We start from the raw sequence: 23,643 nt of genomic DNA, 5'->3' as shown, positions 1-23,643 counted from the left end.
TGCTAATAATGACTCATGTTACTTCCTTGCATTATGACAAACCCAGTTATTTTTCAAGAATGAATAAAGAGGCATGAAAATGCATGAAATTTGATGATTTCAGACGTGTGAGCAAATATACTAAACCTATCAATAATTAGATTTTTAATAATTATATACTAAACCTAATAATAATTAATTGATTAATGCTTTTAAAGAGTAATAAAATGTTCTCTATCAAACACTGTTACAACAGATACTCTAAATACATATTTAAGTCTTGTGTCATGTATTCACTTGTATTTCTTAAACTATTAGGTAAAAAAGATAGCATCTTAAAAATATTAAGATGTCTCGCTCTGGAAATGGATGAGAGGATTTTCTTGTCAAAAGTACAAAGGCAGAACCATAAATGACCCAAATGGACCCAAAGGAAACACTGACCATAGCAGATTCAATCTGATACATCTGCAGCTGCTCAGCTCAACAGTTTCATGCAGAACCTTTACTATGAAACTAGAATATTTATCTATCCAAAGCCATAAAGGAACTCTCTGTTTTAAGAAAGTATTTACATATGATTTCCTTTTTTTTAATATAATATAAAGGAAAAGCTGTAAATGTTTTTATCACTGTAAATTGTTTTTGTACATCATTAGGTTCATTTGAAATAATGTGATTATAAAAAAAAATGTGTACAAGTCTTTTTAAAAACACTCACTACAATTGTGGGTGGATCATTAAATTAGTGACTCATTTCAGCCACTTTCCCCAACTATTTGTGATAAGATTACTGCATAACACCATGCACAATGTCAAGGTGTGAGCTACTGTTGCGGGTCATTGTGTGCAATAAAACAATTTATCCAACACAATTTGGACAAGTCACCATGAAGTGTAATTTCATGTTAATAATTAAGCCTTTTTTGCAGTGTTTCTGACAGCAATACAACACTTAATAATCTATATCCTGGTTAATTACAGCAAATGGCCGGACCCAGAATGATTAATTACTGTCCTGGTTGCATAATTCATGGACACTTGTTCACCCTGAGAAAGATTAATTGTCATTTATATACAAATTATGGCTGTTTAGGCTGAGCCAAGATGATTAGTCATTTGTGGCTGATAGAAAGTGAGGCTTTAAACTTTATCAAATGTCTTTTTTGTCTGGTTCTGAATAAAAGGAAGACTTGATTTTATTTGTACAGCACGTTTAACAATGGACATTGTCACAAATCAGCTACAGAAATCTATAAATTCCGGATATTAATTAGAAATTTGTAAATGTCTCCCTAATGAGCAAGTCAGAGGCTTGTCAGTCACATGCTCCTTTATTTGTGATCACTTGAAAAATGGGAAAACATGCCATGTTCTACACATCTAGATGTAAATAGCAAATAGCAAATGAAATAGCCAATGAAAGTTGAAATGTAAAAACAAACTAAAGTATAGAAAAAAAATCTGCCTTCACATTCCATACTTCTGAAGGGGATTGTATATTGAATGTTTATTAATTTGTTAAATTAACAAAAAATAAAGATGGAATTAGTGATTGGGTGCAAATATTTTTTTTTATTACAAAGATTATGTTGTTGAATGCTTATATGAAATGCTCTTTCAATATTTATATTTGATGTAATATATTTTTAGATTTATTTGATAAAAGGAGAATTGGTTGGCTACTGATTACAAGATTTCAGGATTTTTTTTAATGAAATGATCATGTTTAAATTCATTTACATCTTTATTTACAAAATTAACAATATTACATTCATTGACTTGCAGTAAATTTATTTAATTTATTTGAAACTTACACTGCAATTATTGATCCATTTAAATCTTTAGGGTGAATTTTGTTCAATGAATTGTCAGCATATATTAGATTGATTGGGCACATTTTTGTGTTTATTATAAATCTTTAAAATATATATATTTTGTGTTTATTATAAATCTTTTATATATATATATATATATATATATATATATATATATATATATATATATATATATATATATATATATATATATATCGTTACTAATGTTTACTCACTCACTCACTCACTCACTCATTTTCTACCGCTTTATCCAAACCCTGGACAGAGTGCCAACCCATCGCAGGGCACACACACACTCATTCACTCACACAATTACTAATGTGTATTGAATGTTTATTTTTTTTTTTTATTAATGCCATAGACCAACAATACAATGAGATGTATTCTTTAAATTCTTTAAAGTACAAATACAGAGCAACTAAAATAAAAGAAATAACAACAATGCCAGAGGACAAGAACAAAATTATAACAAACAAAAGGAAAAGGGTGCTACCCTATACATCATATCTGCTTACAATATTATAAGCTTGAATTGTCTTTTGGCTTCGACAATTACACAAAACAGAACAATAAAGCTTAAAATCATTTTTAAAGCCAAGAAAATTTGGTTATTTGAAATGTGAAATATTCTCATTAATATTAACAATTGTATGAAACATGCCTTCTCTTTTTCAATCCCATGATCATTAAAGTGTATCATTATATCGAGTCCACTCAACTGCAATACAATGTTCAATTTGTTCTTAATTAAATTCTCCACCTCAATCCAAAATATTTTTTGATGTATGCAATGGAAAAACAAATGAAAAATAGTTTTCTTTTCACCTTTACAGAAATTACAGGAGCAATAAATATCTAATTCCAGCACATGTTTTACTGGGTATATTCTATGCATTATTTTAAAAGAGACTTCTTTTAATTTATTATTAACATAGAATTTATCCACTGTTCGCCAAGCTTTATGCCATTTCACATTCCCAAACACAAAAAACCAGAAAAAAGGAGCTGGAGGATAAACAATATTATTAATTATATTTCTAATATAGTTATTTGAGACTCTATTTTGTAAAATATTTGTATTACCAATAAATATTTTACCCTTGATATCTATAAAATTTAGATCTTCCTCCTGTAATGCATTCCTCAGGAGGATCAATCCAGGGAATTGCATCCATTACAACAGCAAATTCTTTAGGTCTAACTGGTATTATTATATGATTTATTCGAATATTCTCTATATGTCAATAAATTTCCATCATTATTTAAAAGCTGACTAACTAATACAATATTGTTTTCAACCCAGTATTCAAAAAAAATATTTATTTTTGTAAAGGATGTCTTTGTTGTTCCAAATATAATATCTCCTAGGTGAACAGTTATGCTTATAGGCCAGTGTCCATGCCATGAGAGCTTCTTTATGAAATTTTGCAAGCTTAACCGGTGTTTTTTCGATTGAATAATTACACTTTAATAAAAAATTAGGTCACCCAATTGCTTGAATACATAGTTGTGAATAGAGTTCCAAATATTATCTTTACCTTTTAAATATTAAATAAGCCAATTATTTTAAATACATCGTTTAAAGCATCATAACTCAACACTTCTAAACTGTTTATTTAATGTTTAACCAAGTTATTCACATCAGTGCTACGCATGTCCGCCATGTGCTTGAGACTCTTATTGTAGAAAAAACACTTCCGGTATCCGGAAGTAGTTTTGTGTTACATTTGTTTACTTCTTGAACATCAGCTAACATATTGGCTCGTAGTTAAGCTACTTTGGTAATTTGTTTATTTTTGTAAATGTATTTTAAACCAGTCATTTGTACCAAACACAGGTTTCTGTATCTATCGTGATCTAGCACATAGTGACTGTAGAGCTTTAGAGTGAGGAAGAGGAGGATGTCTGCAGGAAACAGACTAGAAAACGAGAACCCTTTAATTTATCAGAGGTCCAGAGAAAGATCCCTGACTGCGAGTGAAGAAGACGAAGATGTGACCGATCCCATTGATGACAGAGAAATCTTCGATATCCTTTTGCTTCGATATAATCTGCTCTGTTCTGTGTTTAACTACGGTTTAATGCTCAAAACACAAATAATGTGTGTATGTGCACTGCTGGGGGTTCCATTCAACTGCCGCTAATGTTTTTGTGGATGGACAATGCATTATTTGTTGTTATTATTTTTACTCTAAACATGTTCTATCAACACTAGTTAGTCGGTTAGCAAAGGTTTGTATCCCAAATCATTCTCAAAATATGTGCAATCCAATGTATCACCCCATAAAGGCAAAGTGTTAACTATAGTTCAAAATGAAAACTTTAAACTTTAGCAAAACATATAGTTCCAGGTATAGTTTCTCTTAAAAAAAAAAAAAAAAGGAAAAGAAAATATGAATTAAGTAAAAATATGAGTCCTGAAACATAAAATTAAATTAAGCAATTGTGGGACAGTAATGTGGAAATAAATAAATGTTTTGTTTATTTATATGTCGTTATATAATTATCAAAGTGACTGAAGTGTAGATTTTAATTCAAGGAGTTCAACAAAAATATTGCATTAACTGTTTAGGAATTATAGTAATTTTTACTTAGCCAAACCAACACACACACACACACATTCACAGGCTCAACCAGCGTATTATAAATTCAAAGTTTATTTTATTTAGACTGCCTGAAGTCTGGAACCCATGGACATCAACAACTGCAAAATTTCCTCACTTGAGATTGCCAGACTTTACTGCAGTCATCTTAAGTTGCTGCCAGTTTGTGGGCCTTTCTGCCTTCGTTAAGTGAAAAGCATGTCGATCGGCTTAAGGTTACATGACTGACTCTGTTGAAGAACGTTACATTTGTTTGCCTTCTTGGATTGATTTTGCAGCATGTTTCGGATTTTTATCCATCCGTTACCATCAAAATTATAAGTGTGTCTCTGTCCAATTACTTACGGTCCCAACAGTACCTCGTATTAATCTTTATTAGTGCTAAATCTTGTTTTGTCCAGGATCTAAACGAATATTATGAATACAGAGTGTCAATAATATATACATTGTTATTTCCATCTTAAGCATATGATCACAGATCTTATAAGTCTTATACTTGTAATTCATTATCAGGTCACCTCCTTAACTTAATGCTTACATCACATTAGGTCCATCAACGATCCTGAGCACCCGCTGTCTCTCGAAGAGTTAAATGTGGTGGAACAAGTGCGTGTAAAAGTGAGTTTATTTGGATCATTATCTTATTACGTTTCTGCTGATACGCAAAAATAAAGGAGTCAAGCGATCAGAAAAGTCTGTCCTTTTTTAAAAACTGATTTTTAATTTCAGGTGAATGATGAGGAGAGCAAAGTCTCTGTGGAGTTCACACCAACCATCCCTCACTGTAGCATGGCTACTCTCATAGGATTGTCTATCAAAGTCAAGCTACTGCGTTCACTGCCAGACAGGTTTAAGGTATATCCTTAATATGGTTGACCTAATTTTTTTAAGATCTAAGATTTTGTTATTGATATTTTTAGTGGTATTCATGCGTTGTACCTCTGTCTATAGATTGATGTGCATATCACACCAGGAACACATGCTTCAGAAGAAGCAGGTAAGACAGCACTGCTTCAGTGTATAAATATTTTGATCCATCAAATAACTGAAGGACACAGTGATATTTCAACAGTGAAATGAGGTTTATTGGATGAACAGAAAATGTGCAATATGCATCAAAATGAAATTAGACAGGTGCATAAAGGCATATGACGGTTTATAGTCTGCTACTTCTTATCAAATTAAATAATTTCTTATTTTAGTCAGTAAATGTATTTGGCCTTTTCTTTCCATTTCCTCTCAGTTAATAAGCAGCTAGCAGATAAGGAGAGAGTGGCTGCAGCTTTGGAGAATGCTCATCTGCTGGAAGTCGTCAACCAGTGCCTTTCCCCAAGACCTGCGTGACCCAATCAGTGTTCATTTATTATTCTGTGGATAAAACTTCATACAATTATTTCATCCTACACTCTCGCTAGACTGAACAAGCTTGGTAACATTCTTTGTGATACACTTATGTTAGATATGAGCTTTTACTGAGTACAGTTGAAATATAATGTAAAGGAAAAGAAAACAAAAAAAATGCTTGAGTAACTGTCATGTTTTAATTATTTGTAATTAAACAAGTGCAAACGACTTATCTGTTCTTTAATAATAGATAGTTTTCAGACTCTGAAAAAACAACAACAAATGGGACATTTTTATGGAAAATCTTATTTCAGTTATTGCTATTACTTATGCACCAAGAAGAAGAGCTGTCATAACACAGGCTGAACTGGTCAACCTGGACCATTTTGCCTGCAGGTAGATGGGAACAGTTTTTGACTTACTCTTACTAATGCAATATCTTAAATACATATGATAAGAAAACACACGTGTGACAATTGGTAAATCTCAAAAACGTTCTGAACACCAAATGTTTTCTATGGGTGAAAGATCTGGACTGCAGGCTGCCCATATCAGTACAGAGATCCTTCTTCTACACAGCCATGATGTTGTAATTGATGCAGTATGTGTTCTGGCATTGTCATGTTGGAAAATACAAGGTCTTCCCTGAAAGAGAAAGCTGCTCATGTGTAAGCTGCCCATCCCACATGCACTCATGCAACCCCATACCACCAGAGATGCAGGCTTCTGAACTGAGTGCTGATAACAACTGGGGTTGTCCTTGTCCTCTTTAGTCCGGATGACATGGCGTCCCAGTTTTCCAAAAATAACTTAAAATTTTGATTCATCTGACCACAGAAGAGTTACCCACTTTGCCACAGTCCATTTTAAATGAGCCTTGGCCCAGAGAAAACGGCTGCGCTTCTGGATCATGTTTAGATATGGCTTCTTTTTTGACCTATAGAGTTTTAGCCGGCATGGTGGATTGTGTTCACTGACAATGTTTTCTGGAAGTTTTCCTGAGTCCATGTGGTAATTTTCATTACAGTAGCATTCCTGTATGTGATGCAGTGCCATCTAAGGCCCCGAAGATCACGGGCATCCAGTATGGTTTTCCGGCCTTGACCCTTACGCACAGAGATTGTTTCAGATTCTCTGAATCTTTGGATGATATTATGCAGTGTAGATGATGATGATAACTTCAAACTCTGCAATTTTTCTCTGAGAAACTCCTTTCTGAAATTGCTCCACTATTTTTTGCCGCAGCATTGGGGGAATTGGTGATATTCTGCCCATCTTGACTTCTGAGAGACACTGCCACTCTGAGAGGCTCTTTTTATACCAATCATGTTGAAAATTGACCTAATAATTTGCAGATTGGTCCTCCAGCTGTTCCTTATATGTACATTTAACTTTTCCGGCCTCTTATTGCTGCCTGTCCCAACTATTTTGGCATGTGTATCTCTCATGAAATCCAAAATGATCCAATATTTGGCATGACATTTCAAAATGTCACTTTCAACATTTCATATGTTATCTATATTCTATTGTGAATAAAATATAAGTTTGTGAGATTTGTAAATTATCGCATTCATTTATTATTCACAATTTGTACAGTGTCCCAACTTTTTTGGAATCGGGTTTGTACACACACACACACACACACACACAGAAAAAAGACTACATAGCCAAACGTGAAGTAGAAGAAGAACAGTGGCATAGAAGCCTTTATTATCACCACATATACATTACAGCACAGTGGAATTCTTTTCTACACATACCCCAACTGAGGAGGTTGGGGTCAGAGTGCAGGGGCAGCTATGATACAGCACCCCTGGAGTGGGGAGAGATGAGGGCTTTGCTCAAGGGCCCAACAGTGGCAGCTTGGCTGTGCTGGGCCTTGAACCCCAATACTCCAATCAACAATCCAGAGCCAGTTGAGCCACCACTGCCTCAACACATTCATATCCTTCTCCACTCTTTGGGAAGGATTTCTACTAGATTGTGGAGTGTGTCTGTGGGAATTTGGTCATTCAGCTACAAGAGCGTCAGTGAGATCAGGAGATGAGACCTGTAGTGCAGTCTGTGTTCCAGTTCATCCCAGTTCCAGTTCATCAATGGTATTTAGTGGCGTTAAGACCAGGGCTTTGTACAAGACACTCTTTCCAGTTTCTTCCAATTTGACCTAAGCAAACCCTGTCTTCATGGAGTTAAAGCTAGTGTGCACAGCGGCATTGTCATGCTTGAACAGGTTTGAGCCTTTTAGAGAAAACTGAAGAGAAAACTTAATCCTACATCATTAAGCACAGCAATAAATTCTGTACAAGTCTGTGCTTCCAACTTTGTGGCACCTTAGTGAAGAAAAACACATTTTTGGTCATATAGCTTATTTCATGTTAGATGTTTTAAGCATAAATAGGCCTGATTGTGTCACAATTATAAATTATACAGTATGTATATAAACAATATGGCATTTTAAAAATGTGTATTAAATGCTATTATTTATTATATCTTCTTTAACCTTATATCACCAGCACGGATTGGGAAAATAAATAAACAACTTCTCTCTGTGCCAGAAAGATTAAGATTTCTTACTTCCAACATTACCTAATCTATCAATTTAAATAATTGGAGCAGGTGTGTTAAACCCTGCAGGACACACACACACACACACACACACACACACACACACACACACACACACACAAACACTTTCCCTAATTTTTCCTTATCCCCACACTGCCCCCTAGTGGGGCATCTAAGCAAGGCTGTCAGAATGATGCATTGTTTGAGATTGTAGATATAAGATTAACTATTTTTAGTGTACAACTTATTTTTAGTATACAACTTAAAATATCTCGATAAATTAATTACTTTTATATATACATGTAATTGTATATTTAACTATATATATATATATATATATACTGCTTCGAATGGGCCGCTTTCAGCCGCAGCAGAGTGGCGCAGCGGAAGCGTGCTGGGCCCATAACCCAGAGGTCGATGGATCGAAACCATCCTCTGCTAATTTTTATTCTTAACTTCCACTAGCACGAGAAAGGATGATGGATACTTAAAAAGTGTGGTTCTGGCAAAGAAATAAAATGGAAACTGTCTTTTCCAAATTGTGTTATATCCTTTTTACTGCAAACATGTATTTTTTATTCTTCTGATTCTCTACACATATTGTGCCTTACATACATCTGCACTGCCCAACAAATTATCGGTATTAAACTACCCACCTTGGAGAACATTTTCAAAAAACGCTGTTTGCAAAGGGCGAGAGCATTAATCAAAAATCCCTCTCACCCCAACCACGGACTGTTTGCACTTCTCCCATAGGGCAGACGCTACCGTTGTGTGTGTGTGTATATTCATAATGACATTCCTTTTGTACAGCTATATCTGTCATACCACTTCATACTGTATCATACTTATATAAATACCATACTATATATACCCATACACTATATATAATCAGTTATATGTACATATTACTACACCTTCTGTATAACCTCATACCCTTATTTATTACACTGCCACTTGTAAATAAACCATCTATGCACTTCTGCTTAGATGCTAACTGCATTTCATTGGCAATATATATATATATATATACATATATATATATATATATATGTATATATATATATATATATATATATATATATACATATATATATATATATATGTATATATATATATATATATTGACAATGAAATGCAGTTAGCATCTAAGCAGAAGTGCATAGATGGTTTATTTACAAGTGGCAGTGTAATATATATATAGATAGATAGATAGATAGAACCTTATTGTCATTGCATAGTACAGGTACACAGCAAATACACAGTTTGGCATCTACCAGCAGTGCAAAATGTAGCAGTCGTGCAAAAGTGCAGATAAATATCTAGCATATTTACAGCAAGTGGTATATATGAAAGCTTATATGTAAATAAATAATACAGAATTACAGAAATGGTTCTAAGGCTATGGCATTGAAGAATGTCATATAAACATAGATGAATGTGAATTTGTTGGGCAGAATGTACAGTAATGATATAAAGATACATATAGATAAAAAAAATAGTGCAGCTGTAATGAGGAGTAAAAATAATAAACTATGTAATATGTACATGTATTGTACAGATGTTATATACAGTGTTTTCTTTTGTGTTTGTTTTGTAGTGATCTAGTGGTGTGGTGTAGAGCTCAGTAGTGTGATGGTGGATGGAAAAAAGCTGTCCCTGAACCTGCTGGTTCTGGTGCGTAAGTTCCTGTACTGTATCTCCTTCTTGATTGAAGGAGGTTAAACACTTTATGACTGGGATGTGAAGAGTCTTGATAATGTTGTGAGCTCTGCGCAGACATCTGCTGTGGTGAATGTGTTCAATGGCAGGTAGTTGGGTGCCAGTGATGCATTGGGCAGTTTTGATCACACTTTGCAGGGGTTTACGTTCACACACAGTGGAGCCTCCGTATCATATGGTGATGGAGTTGGTCAGGATGCTTTCGATGGTGCAGCGGTAGAAACTCGTTAAAATCCCCAGGGACAGATGAGATTTCTTGAGACTTCTCAAGAAGTACAGGCGTTGTGCTTTTTTAACCAGAGCTGAAGTGTTCTGCTGCCAGGACAGATCCTCAGAGATACTGTATATATATTACATGCTGTACATACGTTTACATATACAGGGGCGGTTCTAGGATTTCATCTTTATGGGGGGCTTAGCCTTAAGTGAGAATTTAAAACAAGAAAAGTTTTATATTATATATTAGTTGACTACATAGTAAGCCAAAAGTTATGGTATTATTTAAAATGGCAAAAGTGGACACCAACATTTTATGCATGATGTAATGCTCCCAGTCTTGAATGAAAAGTTCTTGTGTGTGCATTCTCTACAAACAGTGTGTCAAATGAATGCAGTCATTAATAAAAAAAATACTCACAAGACAAAGTCCAAATCAATAAATGTTATTTTTATTTAGTATTGAATGGATTGTTTGCATTAATATTTTGTTTGTGCCATCAACTCTGGTAATAAGAATAGTGAAATTTCACTGCTTTTGGTTGCCGTCTTTGCGTCTTTCCGCCGATTAACGTTATAGATAAATGCCTCCAGCTCTGACGGCGCGTGCACGCTGCGCGTACCTGTGCTTTTCCGTTCAAATAAAGCAGACAGCTGATGACGCACTTTTGAATGACTACAATGAACGCGTGTAAAAAAGTTTAAAAAAAAAATCGCTCTTGGATCAAACTGAAATAATTTTCTTTCCCATCGACGACATGTTCTGCATTTTAACGTAATTTTAATTGTTTATTTATGAAAGTAAAATTTATACTTTTAGTACAGTCAGGACCACTTGAGTCAAAATAAAGACAATTCTTTGACATTTAAACTTTTTTTTTTATTTGCAAGCTTATAAATTTGACTTTTGCCGGTATGGCTCTGTTCTGAATTCCCCATCCTTTTCATGAGCTCCATGAAAGCTAGTCAGGGAACAGCAGCTGCTTCGTGGGGGGACAATCTCCCATTTAACTGGGAAAGCAGCCAGACAAAACGAGGCCTAACATAGCGTAACATAACATGGCCTAACAAGGCATAGCATAACGTAACCTAACATAGCTTGGCAGGGCATAGCATAACGTAACCTAACTTAGCCTAGCGAGGCATAGCATAACGTATCATAACCTAGCAAGGCGTAGCCTACCTAGCATAACATAACCTAACATAAGGTTATCTAGCCTAGTAAAGCAAGCATGGCATGACCCACCGTGACGAGCAATACAAAAGCATAGCATAACCTTCTTTTATAAGATAGCGTAACATACAATATAACCTAGCCTAGCATAGCATAACATACATAGCATAGCGAAGCATAGCCTAACGTAGGGTAGCATAACAGACCGGCTCAACAAACTCACCATTATACATGAACATGTGCGCCATATTGATTTAACGTAAGTTCAAAGCATCTTCAAAACGTCCCCTTCGGCTCGAGTATACTAATAGTAATCACGACCTCTTATGGTTCCATATCGCGAACACAAAAGGAGATGGCTTGCGGTTTAATCTCTAACAGCCACCGAGTTTTACTCGCAGCAGCAGCAAATGCAGAGGAAACGACCCCATCATAACGAGCTGGCGTAGCAAGCCATATCGAGGCATAGCATTAACTAGCATGAGGTATTCTAGCCTAGCAAAGCAAGCATGGCATGACCCATCGTGACGTGCAAAGCATAGCACAACCTTCTTGTAACATAGCGTAACATACAATAATATAAACTCGCATAGCAAAGCATAGCCTAACGTAATAATAATATATTCATTGAGAAGCAGTGTTGTTGACCTTGAGCAAATCACTGTTATACATTGCTATATTGAAACAATCTTCAAATGGATGGAGAATAAACAGCAAACTGCAAGGACGATTAACGTGTCACGATTTTATTGCTTCCCACTCAGCTCCTTGGCAGTTTTAAGATTATTGTGCCGCTAGAATGTAAAAAATGATGTGTTGAATTTTAAACGTTTAAATGTAAGAAACATTTTTGCATCACACTTTTTAAGTAAATTCAACTTGAATAGGTTTTAAATAAAACTAACAACAAAGTATTTGTAAAATATACACAATGTTGTGAGTTTAAGCAACCAAATTACTTAAAAAATAAGTAACACCCACACGATTTAATAAATATTTTTTTTCTTGTTTTAAATTCAAATCTATATTATGCATGTAGCTCATTTACATTAAAAAAAGTCTAATTAATCAAATTGAACTAACATAATATATAATATTGATTTGTTATTATTGAAAGAAATTACCTATAAAATATGCACTTATTAATCTTATAAAGCAAAATTGTTACAGACAAGTGCAGACTAACAAGTTTTTTTTTAACTGAGGAAAAATAAAATTACTTTGAAAGAAAAACCTGAATATTTTTTTCAACCTTTACATTTCAACTATGCAAGAAAATTTCTAACAAGGCTGAAAACAGACTTACAAAGTGGAACCATGAGTAAGGCATAAATAAGTTAAGTAAATGTATTTTTTACATTATGTTGTGGCATAAGTCAAAACAATGCTGTTTTAACTGTTTAGAAATCCTAATGAAAAATGTCAAAATAAATAATTCTCAATAACACAATACAGGAAAAAGTAATTAAAAACATGAAAATAATACAGGTCATTTCTATTCTCTTTGGCCGCCCTCTTTAGAAAATGAAACAAAATGTATCAAGACCTATGTCTTTCATTATTTTTGTTGAACAGAATGTTCAAAATGGCCAAATGTTTCGAATCAGGTCAACAATAAAGCTTGTTCTTCAGACACATTATTTATTTATTTATTTATTTTACCCAGTAAAATCTTCTAGAAAAATTCATATGTGTATCTGAGTTCTTTGGGGTAACTCAGATTAACTGCATATATTAGGCCTAGAAGCAAAACACAGGTCGTTGCAACAACGGTCAACACTCTCAAAGACATCCTCTGTTCAAAGTTGTTAATAAAGCATTCCCTGTAAGTCATCTCTTTGTCATTACTCATGATTGTGTTTAGTGCATTTTTTTGAAGTTGAAAATGCATGTTTGATGTTATTTAGAATGATTTGTGTATGCTTTCCAAAATGGTGCTATTATTTTATAAAGTTAATATCATATTTTTGAAAGTATAGCACGTTTGTTGACAATGCTGAGTAATCACTATAAGCACTGGTTATGCTTATGCATAATGTACAGTTAATAAGCTGTTAAAGATAATGCACCTTATCATTGCATGTATTTGTATTTTCAGTTTCACACAATTCATGTGATACAGTTACACTCTCAACATCACAATCAACTTCTCTGCGTTTTTCCATAGCGTTACTCTGAAAATCACAATAGAAATGCTTGCAAGTGTGGATAAATAAAACAACATTTACATTAAAAACACAAGCATGTGCAAACAAAATAATGTGTACCTGATTAAGCATATTTAAAATGTTATGCATCTGCCATCCAGCATTTCCACCTTTGGTTCGAAACAAAGAAAGGAGTACTGTATGTCTGTGTATTTGTCCGTGCTTGCCATCCAAGCTCAACAGTTTTTAACGTCCTGAATTCTTCTTTGACCTTCAAAACTACTAAAGCATTACAATTAGACTTTTAACATCCCGTAATTTACTAAATGGAAAAATTTAGGCCAACAAGGCAATGGCCAGCCAGACACAAAAAGCTTTTAACACAAGTTGTAATTAAATAAGTACTTAAGATGACAAACAAGGCAGGCCATCTTTGCTGAAGAAATTCTATGGGTGGATTGTCCTTTATCTCCTGTCGACTTTGGCAGAAAGTTCTGGCTATTTTGTCATTGATGTTTTTCCAGTCGTCCATTATCTTGACAATTGTAAGGATGCTTTCTGCTTTTGTGAACAGCAAATGTGCCATACATTTTTTTCTGAAAATCATCATGATTAAAAACACAACAGTTTTAAAATTATTTAGATGCAGTGTGAGATGTGTGAACAAGTTTGTGTCTGTTGGAAATGTGGCAGAGGCACAATGTTGACATGAGAAGGAAATGTGCTCCCCAGGTGTGTGTATATCATCAGGGACATGTTGCCTATTCAAGTGTGAACTAAGGGAGTTTAATATCTTAAATGAACATGGACAATTCGGATAAACACATGGAAGTGATCGATGCCGACCTAGACAATCATGCTGTAATCTATAAGGTTTATAAGTACAATTTAAAGCTTTAAGTATAAATAAACACATACTTTAAATTTAAATGCTTACGTTTTTATGCTACATTTACCTACTTTTAACATATTTTCACATTCACAAACCATTCAAGTTGTATGCACAGTTGTTTATTATTTAATATTTTATGTAATAGTTATCATATCACTATGGACAACAAATCACTTTTTATAGCGTACTGTTAGACTGAGCAGCAGAGCACTGGAGAACTGCTGTGTGTTGAGCTCAATTACAACTACATGATTCACTACTGTCAAACTATTACTGCTCTGTGGTGCAGGAAAATAAATTCAATATCATCCAAATGATGAAATGATGTCTGCTCAGAGCACATTGCAATGACTGACCAGTTTCTGTTAGTTAAACCTCTAGGACACTGTTTAAAACTTCATGCATGTTCTACACCACCATCAGGCTATATATAGTTCTTAGGCAAAACTGTGCAAAATCAATACTGCATTGATTCTTGTTTCAGATCTTTTGTTAAATATTAGAACATTGTTCATGAGTTATTTCCAAATCTTTACCAAATAAGTATATAGAAGCTACAAAAAAAAAATAAATTACTTTGTTGAATAAATCATTTAGTACATTTCATTTTTAAATAGTTATTCTTAAATAACAATAGTTATGATTAGACCGATGTACAAATTTTAAATTCATACAAATATCACATTGCATTTGATATAATAAATGCCTCTGCAAGAGCTATTGGTATAATTCATGTTTTATGTCTTTTTTATTAAAGAAATAATTCAGAATAATACAAGAGATGGCTTAATGATTATAATTATTTAATAAATATAAATAAATATAATATAAATAATTAATGATATTTAACTGTCTTCACAAGTCAAGCAGAGTGAAGAAATCAGCAGCCTGAATAGAGAGAAAATACACAAACACACACACACAGACTATTAGCACATGGGGTGTTAATGAGGGAGGATAATCTAATCTGAATTAACTGTATTTTAATACTTTCTGTATAATCAGACCTGCACTTCATCTTCTGCATCAAATACAGTGTCCAAGTTCATGTGATTCTCCCTGGGATCTGGATCCTGCCCAGTGTACAGAAGGTGGCTAAGTAAGTCGTCCTGGACATGAGCTGAGTCCCAGTTTGGATCCTGGCCAGTGTACTGGGGGTGGCTATATGAGTCCTGGACAATAAGTGGTTCTGTGTTAGAGCACACATTAAGGTTTAAAGTTTACATTCCTACCAAACCTTATTGTAGCTACACGGGCTAAAATAATTGCACTGACAACTCCTTTTGATTAGTATGTAAACCAAAAATGTTTCTCAGCTCTCACAGAATAATAGCCACAATGAGCGGAGGAGGCAACTTCTTGTTGGGAGCAGGGCATGTTGGAATCTAAAGAGCCTGGGATACAGCAATCATTCTCTGCAAAAAAACAAACACAAAACAATGAAGGCTGACAAATGGCTCAGTGTTGAGTAACATGTTAACCAGATGTCACTAATACATTATTCTGAAACAATATTACAATACAATGCAGCTCCTAGTGTCCATCTTCTGCACTTCTGTCAAGGTGAAATATCAAGTTTTAAAATAAATTTGATACCCAATTTCCTTCCCTCTAATGTTTTTAGATTTCATACCTCCTACATCCTCCCCCCTACATGCCAGGAAATGAATTGGTTATGCTAATGAATAGCATATTGGTGTGTATGTGTGTGATGGGCTGGTATCCCAATCAGAGCACCCAGTTTTATTTTGATAGGCTCTGGAGCCACTTTGAAACTGACCAGAGTAAAATAGTTACTAAAGATGAATGAATATATAAATGAAAGAATAAATTATAGCTTGTTCTGAACATCTACTGACCGACCACAGCAGAGATGTCAGGTGAATTCAGCACTGGATGAAAAGTACTTGGGTGGTTGGAGACATCTTGCCCAGTGGCAAGCTTGGCCCTGTTGGAAGGTGTGAGTCTCTTTAGCTTCGCCAGAAGCTCCGGGTTGGCCCGTTTGAAGTTGGGGTTAAAATAGTGCTGTATGAAGCTCACTTCTGTCAATGAGATCTTATAGTCTGGGCAAACTTTTGTGAAGCCATACAGGTTTAGCTGACGAACAAAACTGATGAAATTAGTAGTTCTGAAGATCTTGTCCTTGGCTTTAGACAGCACTTCAGCTTTGAAGGAATCTGGACAGATTAGAATTCCTTCCCCTCTGTCATCCCAGCTGATTGAACAAATCTGAGGATCATTCACCAAATTCCACAAGTTGATGGGAAAGTTTCTTCGGTTGATCCGGACTTCCATCCCAGCTAAATGATTTGTAAACAACAGATACCAGCTCAGTGTTATTGAACTACAGATGTTTATACAGCTAGACAATTGCTAACTAGATTGTGACAGTTGATCTCAGCACTAACTAGTTAGCAGGGCGGCTATCTAACACATTCAGCCATCTTCATTAACAAATGATTTGTGAAAGAAAGAAAGAAAGAAAGAAAGAAAGAAAGAAAGAAAGAAAGAAAGAAAGAAAGAAAGAAAGAAAGAAAGAAAGAAATATTAAGAACTCAAAAATTGTCATCATCAACAAGCTAGCAGCAGCTCTCCTGAGTTTTCTCGGCTGATGAGTGGAAAATAAATTAAAAAACAAAAGAAACACGATCGGATTACTTCTAATATCTGACTATAACATATACAAATACCTGATATCTCAGCTCCTTCTGCTGAATCGACGTTTCCACTCATTTTCAGAAGCTTTTAAAGTCAGTGTAAGAGCAGTATAAAGCGTTTATACAGAAACTCTTAAGCACTCGCGGACCTCTGGAGTTTAAATTGAAATGTAAACAAGTGGACGTGCCGAATTACTGACGTCATTCAGAAATATTGAATAAGTGCGTGCTTGGATTGAAAATCATTAAGCGATTTCATGCTGTGTAGTAAATTGTAGGTCAACATAGTGAAGAAGAATTTGTTTTTGAGAATATTTAGTTTCAACATTTCAGACAGATGATTTTGTGATTAGTGAAGTATTTAATTTTTACTTGTATATTTGGTTTATCAAGATCCAGTATGTTATAGAAGTGTGACCTGCATTTTTTTCAGCAGTATATATAAGGTGATAAGTATTAAAGTTCTAGGGTTGTTTAAATTAAATCCTGCCTTAATGTGAACGCGCTTCCTATTGGCTGCGCCGGTGGCGCTACTACGAGCTGATTGAATGATGTGCAGTAGAACAAGGAAGAAGTGCTGTGGGTGAGACGCATATATTGTAAGAATAAACGTTTAAAAATTCATCTCATGGTGAATGTTAGACACAGTTACATAAAAAAGTCTATTTAATCAACTTGAACTAACATAATATATAATATTAATTTGTAATTATTGAAAGAAATTACCTATATTGCTCCTGCACAGTTAACATTCTACCAAATCAATATACACCATACAGACATTTGTGCAAAAACATTGTTTATTTTGGACAGAAAACTTTAATAAAATACGCACTTATTAATCTTATAAAACAAAATTGTCACAGACAAGTGCAGACTAACACGTTTTTTTTAACTGAGGAAAAATAAAATTACTTTGAAAAAAAAGAAACTGAATATTTGTTCAACCTTTACATTTCAACTATGCAAGGAAATTTCTAACACTGCTGAAAACAGACTTACAGTGTGGAACCATGAGTAAGGCATAAATAAGTTAAGTAAATGTATTTTTTACATTATGTTGTGGCATAAGTCAAAACAATGATATTTTAACTGTTTAGAACTCATAATGAAAAATGTCAAGATAAATAATTCTCAATAACACAATACAGGAAGAAGTAATTAAAAAAATGAAAATAATACAGGTCATTTCTATTCTGTTTGGCCGCCCTCTTTAGAAAATGAAACAAAATGTATCAAGACCTATGTCTTTCATTATTTTTGTTGAACAGAATGTTCAAAATGGCCAAATGTTTTTATTCAGGTCAACAATAAAGCTTGTTCTTCAGACACATTATTTATTTATTTTACCCAGTAAAATCTTCTAGAAAAATTCATATGTGTATCTGAGTTCTTTGGGGTAACTCAAATTAACTGCATATATTAGGCCTAGAAGCAAAACACAGGTCGTTGCAACAACGGTCAACCCTCTCAAGACCTTTATGCCTTCCAGCACTATCACAGTCTCTATGGGATAATCTCTGGAGCCTCATTTTGTGACAATCCTAAGCACATGCTGTGGCAGTTCCTGTTGATATATTTCCCCATGAGGATATTCAATTTTGAACAGTGTTACATTTACTGTATAACATCATAAAACTTAATACGCCTTGGTATTATTTTTTACCTTTCTTAATAACATATTAAACATGTCTCTGTCACATACACACCACTGATTGTTGTGGTTAAGATGATAATGAGTTTGGAATTCACTTTACAGATGGTTGATGGTAAATTAAATGCTTTATTATATCAAACATCAAGTAAATTGCATGCTGTGCCACTCGGCTCTCCTGATTTTGCGATTTTCCTGATTTTGTGATTTGTACAACAATTTTCCTGATTTTCCTGATTTTGCGATTTTTACAACTTCCTCAGCCAATCGTGACCCAATTACTGTCACCATTTTGCAGAGTCCGCCAAAATAAAAAATAAACAATGTTCTGCACCTGCACTGCAAAATCAGGACGTGCCACCAGCAAAAGGTAAGACCGTGCCTTAATTTTTCTTAAGGTATCATTTTACAGAATGTTATTACTGATAGTAAACTTCATATTTCTTTTTAGATTTGTGGGGATTTCACAGCAGAAATTGTAATATTAGTTTGAATTGCCAAGTTAACTGCGTTAGTCCTTCACTGATGTAAGTTACTGTTAACTTTCTAGCGCAGCGCTAGTTTGAGCACCGCATGGATCATTCAGCTCTGACCAACATTAGACAGAAAAACCTTAACTAAACACATGTGATCCTGACAATTAAGGTCTCGCTAGGTAAACGTTTTTAAGCAGGTGTGAGCTGCTTGGAGCAAAACTGACTGAACATATTTAGAAAGCAGAGCTTTTTTCTCATTCATTAATCACATGAGAAAAAGCTCTGCTTTCTAAATATGTTCAGTCAGTTTTGCTCCAAGCAGCTCACACCTGCTTAAAAATGTTTACCTAGCGAGACCTTAATTGTCAGGATCACATGTGTTTAGTTAAGGTTTTGAATGGTATTAAAAATTAGAATGTACATTTCCTGAAGAAAATGTGAATGGTGCTTGCACGTGGCAAATCTCGTCACTCGGTTGCTAGTGTGAAATTTTTCCATTCAAGTCTATGGGACTTTTTTGGCTGCTTTTTCATCTGCTGTGCGAACATCGTTGGTTGGATCGCTTATAAAAGTCATAGCTCACCTCTCTTCAATGAGCCGGTCGATTTGACACCTCATTCATGGGTCTAGGACAAAAGCTGCGGGACAAGTTACGCTCCGAACTTTTGTCTGGAAGAAGAATATCTCAGTATGCAAGATAACAAGAATGTTGCTTTGTAAACACCATTAATAAAGTCCAAAGTCGGCAACACCAGAGCTCCAAAAATATCAAAAGTTTATTGTTATTAAAAACTAATAGCTTTATAGCTATTTGATGTGACGTTTCAAGCACACTGGCTCTTCTTCAGACACATTTAACACAGTGTTAAATGTGTCTGAAGAAGAGCCCGTGTGCTTGAAACGTCACATCAAATATGAAGCAGAGTATTTTTTCATATTTTTGGAGCTCTGGTGTAGCCGACTTTGGACTTTATTTTTCATTATTTATTTTTGGTCGAGCACCCAATTTAGATGTGCATATTTTTTGCTATTTTTTATATTGAATGGTATTGCAATAATTGTCTTATGGTTATTATAATGGTTATTATAACTTCAGATATTTCTGTTATAGCATTGCAATGTTTACAGAAGGTACCTATTTTAACTCACTCGGGGAGACGGAGTGGCAAGTATTAATTGATTTGTTTACAAATGTGATATCAGTGGTCTAACGGGATAAAGGTCTAATTTATGTCAATTTATGTATAATGGTAGTATCTGCTAGTAGAACTCTATTACATAATGTAACCCAATTTCTACCCAAATACGTCCCTTTCACATTTCACACTGTATACAGTTCCACTGCTGCACAATTAGTTCCTGTGACAAGCACTCCTCACTGTAGCTTAAGCAACATTTTTGTTATTAGGACACAAACACTGTTTATAGAGGTTTAATCTGACATGGATATGAGTAAACAATGACAAAATGTTTATTTTAAAATAAATTGTTTGAGTTGGATGCTAGTGCCAATTATGAATTTGTTGATTACAGTGCATTTGCAACCTCAAGGGGAGTTAAAAGAGAGTGGGACCTCAAAACCACAAAACACAGTTTCCAAACCGATTTGGTGTCATGTGGTATCCACACACTTGCAGTAAGTTACCAAGCATAGATCACTGTGTGCATGTGTTTCACCTACTGAATTGTAACTTTATACATAGTCTTTTCTTGTGTACGGTTATGTTAAAGTGCCAACACGTCAGATTTTGTATTTAGTGACATATCTATTGCTGTATCATGCTTGTATTATTTTAATACTTTCGTCTTCCATTAAGGTTGCCACTGAATTTATGAAGGCTGCTGGCTTCATTACCCTGTTCCGGTGCCTTGTAATACAACAAGAGAGAATCCATCCATATGTTATATGCATATAAATACATGCACAAAAAGCAGATACAGGTCATACACCAACAGGCATGACCAAGACATGTTATTGACTGGTTGAATCAATGCACTAGTCATGATGACGTTTCATCATTTAGGTGATCTCTTACATTTATGTCTTGTGTTTAACTCAACTGACCCAGACCTGTTAGTCAAGCCCACTGGATCTGCTGAATCTGCACTACAACAGGGTAATTTTTCAAATTCTTACATGTGTTCTGATTCAATATTAACATTTATCTATTTTAGCATGCTGCAATATGCAATGTGTAGATAATGTTAAAACAGTGCCTGAGTTTAGTTTATTTGTTAGAAACAAGTATTGTTTGCTTCGAAACAAGTGTTGTTCAGCTTCCCACTTTGTTAACATGTACTTTAATGTTAACATGGGTTCTGACTTATTTTGGAACAGAGGACATCGTTATATCCATGTTGGAGGCAATAGGAAAACCTATAGCCTGTTGCAGTGAGGGAGAGACAGAGGAAGACAAGGAGGAAGAGAAGCATAAGCACAATGGAGAAAGAAATAGGGATGACCAGGGAGTGCAGGAAAAGGAAAAGAGAGTGTACAAAGTTTTAGGAAGGCTAACAGCACAAAGAAAGACCTACCATGTAGATGAAGATGAATTGAGGAGTAGAGTCAAAGAAAACATGACCACAAACATGTTCTGAATATTGCTAAGGGTTTGTACAGTATTGCATACATTTACATATAAAATGCAAAAATATTTATAATAGGTAGTGAAAAATTAAAAGGGCCACCAATAAAGAAGCATAAATATCTTCACTGTAATTGTTTTATGCAAGGTGTATGATCTTGGATTATTAGTGATAGTAAATCATACACAGTTTGCCACAATGCCCCACATGGCTATTCACAGAATACTGTTATTTAGAAAACCCTGTTCATGTGCTTTGCATCTGTGACACTGTACTTGTTTATACATACGTTGGCAAAAAAGATGTTCCACCTAATGTGCTTCAGCAGCCTAGAAAGGCAAAGACAAAGGTGACAATAATCAGCACTTTAACAGAGGGAGAGGCGGAAGCTCTTGCCAAGGGGTTTGGAATGGCACTGGCCAAACATGTGCCAAAAGACAAACTACTCTCAGGGATTCCAGAAGAGGACATCCCAGCAACACTGTAGGATATCTCTTGATTTGGAATGATATCTTCTAATATATTGGTGGCTGCACCTCTATTTATTTTCTATGAGAAAAATAACAATTTTGGAGTTAGTTAAGATGAAGAAATAAGTATTAAATATCTTGTTCAGTCTGACATCCGTATCATTTGAAAAATAATGAGTTGTAAACCCATCTACATCTGCTAAACATTTAAATACATTTTAAGGACTGGGCATCTTGGATGTCCAAAAGTTGCTTTCATTTAAGGGCCAGATTTACTTAGTGTACAAAAAGTGATTTACTTACCGTGCTTTTACTTACCGTAGTATACAAACCTTTTCAGTCTGTCTAGTCCCTGTATCAAAAAGTCAATTAATCAGCAAGAGAGTGAAAGTGTAATGTATTTTGTGATTTATAACAGACAACTGATAGCAGCTCTATATGTTATTAAAGTAACATGAATATTGTGCTTTGTTTTTTGGCATGAGGAGCACTGAACAAATGGAGATTAATCTACAAAACCCTGGCCCTGAATCAGAGCTGGATCTGGTCACTCACCGCTTTGGGCCTACAGCAGCTAATATGTTTTTATCCTTTTTAGCGGACTGTATGAGAATCTGCTTCAGTAAATGGCACATATACTGTACTTGGATCAGATTTGCAAATAAAAACAGAAAGGTTCTTGATCACAATTTGATTTTTATTTCATTTTATACACAAAATACAATGTTTTTTGTTTTATTATTGGCTGATTGACAATATGTACAATGTTCAAAATGTTCAAAAACATGCAGTTTGAGTTTCTCTCAAACCTTAATTGATTTAGTTATTTTGGCCACTGTTAGCTTTGTGTTTTCTATTTGACTTAACAGGAAACTTAATGTGACATCTGTCATTATTGTTAGGGTTGTTTTTCTGTCTGTCTTTCTTTTTCTGTTTGCAAACAGTGCATGTATTTGTCTGTATCACAAAGTCTCCCAAATCCTTTAACAGGGTTCCCACTTTTTTTCAGAGATCATTTTCCAGGACGTTTCAAATTTAGGAAAAAAGACAAGGATCACAGATTCATGGCCTAAAGTCGTATGTTCTTCTCTCCAGAAGTCTTAAAAAATTACTTAACTATAAAATTAGAAAAACACCAGAGACACACACACAGAGCTCTTTCAAATGAGTCATTCAAAATATGTATTCATTTAGGAATAAAGAAAATTATGGTATTTATGAATGTGTCATTGACTCACTTTCACAAACGATTCGTTAATAAATGCATATTCAAAGAAACAACATTGTATGTTGCTAAAAACTTTCTGCTCTGGCTTTGTT

At 34.5% G+C, this 23,643-nt stretch overlaps 2 protein-coding genes and 1 long non-coding RNA gene across 3 annotated transcripts; 2 read left to right on the top strand and 1 right to left on the bottom strand.

The window, feature by feature from the left end:
- Positions 1-3,497: 3,497 nt before the first annotated feature.
- ciao2b (cytosolic iron-sulfur assembly component 2B) lies at positions 3,498-5,992 on the top strand. Its single transcript, XM_027157523.2, has 5 exons — positions 3,498-3,845; positions 4,959-5,038; positions 5,150-5,275; positions 5,372-5,417; positions 5,664-5,992. Exons 1-5 carry the CDS (start codon positions 3,719-3,721, stop codon positions 5,762-5,764), a joined length of 480 nt encoding a protein of 159 aa, XP_027013324.1. The 5' UTR covers positions 3,498-3,718; the 3' UTR covers positions 5,765-5,992.
- A 9,274-nt stretch (positions 5,993-15,266) lies between these two features.
- On the bottom strand, positions 15,267-17,305 carry LOC113649673 (heat shock factor protein 5-like). Its single transcript, XM_047820968.1, has 5 exons — positions 17,171-17,305; positions 16,340-16,780; positions 15,804-15,895; positions 15,488-15,652; positions 15,267-15,368 (listed from the first exon to the last, which is right to left on the bottom strand). Exons 1-5 carry the CDS (start codon positions 17,211-17,213, stop codon positions 15,336-15,338), a joined length of 774 nt encoding a protein of 257 aa, XP_047676924.1. The 5' UTR covers positions 17,214-17,305; the 3' UTR covers positions 15,267-15,335.
- A 2,937-nt stretch (positions 17,306-20,242) lies between these two features.
- Positions 20,243-23,398, top strand: LOC113649660. Its single transcript, XR_007144511.1, has 3 exons — positions 20,243-20,903; positions 21,085-22,336; positions 22,812-23,398. It is a non-coding gene; the product is annotated as an uncharacterized LOC113649660 (long non-coding RNA).
- Positions 23,399-23,643: the final 245 nt, after the last annotated feature.

Source organism: Tachysurus fulvidraco, chromosome 1 (genome assembly GCF_022655615.1).
Source record: "Tachysurus fulvidraco isolate hzauxx_2018 chromosome 1, HZAU_PFXX_2.0, whole genome shotgun sequence".
In the NCBI taxonomy this organism is placed as follows: domain Eukaryota; kingdom Metazoa; phylum Chordata; class Actinopteri; order Siluriformes; family Bagridae; genus Tachysurus; species Tachysurus fulvidraco.
Note: the sequence above shows the minus strand (reverse complement) of the source record. Positions and strands in the feature narration are given on the sequence as shown.

Bases quoted from the DNA above. Each gene is read 5' to 3' on its own strand.
- LOC113649673 (XM_047820968.1), bottom strand. From the start codon at position 17,213: ATGAGTGGAAACGTCGATTCAGCAGAAGGAGCTGAGATATCAG. The intron at 16,781-17,170 runs GTATTTGTATAT...CAAATCATTTAG, and splicing joins AGAAGGAGCTGAGATATCAG to CTGGGATGGAAGTCCGGATC. The intron at 15,369-15,487 runs GTCTGATTATAC...CTCTCTATTCAG, and splicing joins ATGCAGAAGATGAAGTGCAG to GCTGCTGATTTCTTCACTCT.
- ciao2b (XM_027157523.2), top strand. From the start codon at position 3,719: ATGTCTGCAGGAAACAGACTAGAAAACGAGAACCCTTTAATTTATCAG. The intron at 5,039-5,149 runs GTGAGTTTATTT...TTTTAATTTCAG, and splicing joins TGGAACAAGTGCGTGTAAAA to GTGAATGATGAGGAGAGCAA. The intron at 5,418-5,663 runs GTAAGACAGCAC...ATTTCCTCTCAG, and splicing joins ACATGCTTCAGAAGAAGCAG to TTAATAAGCAGCTAGCAGAT.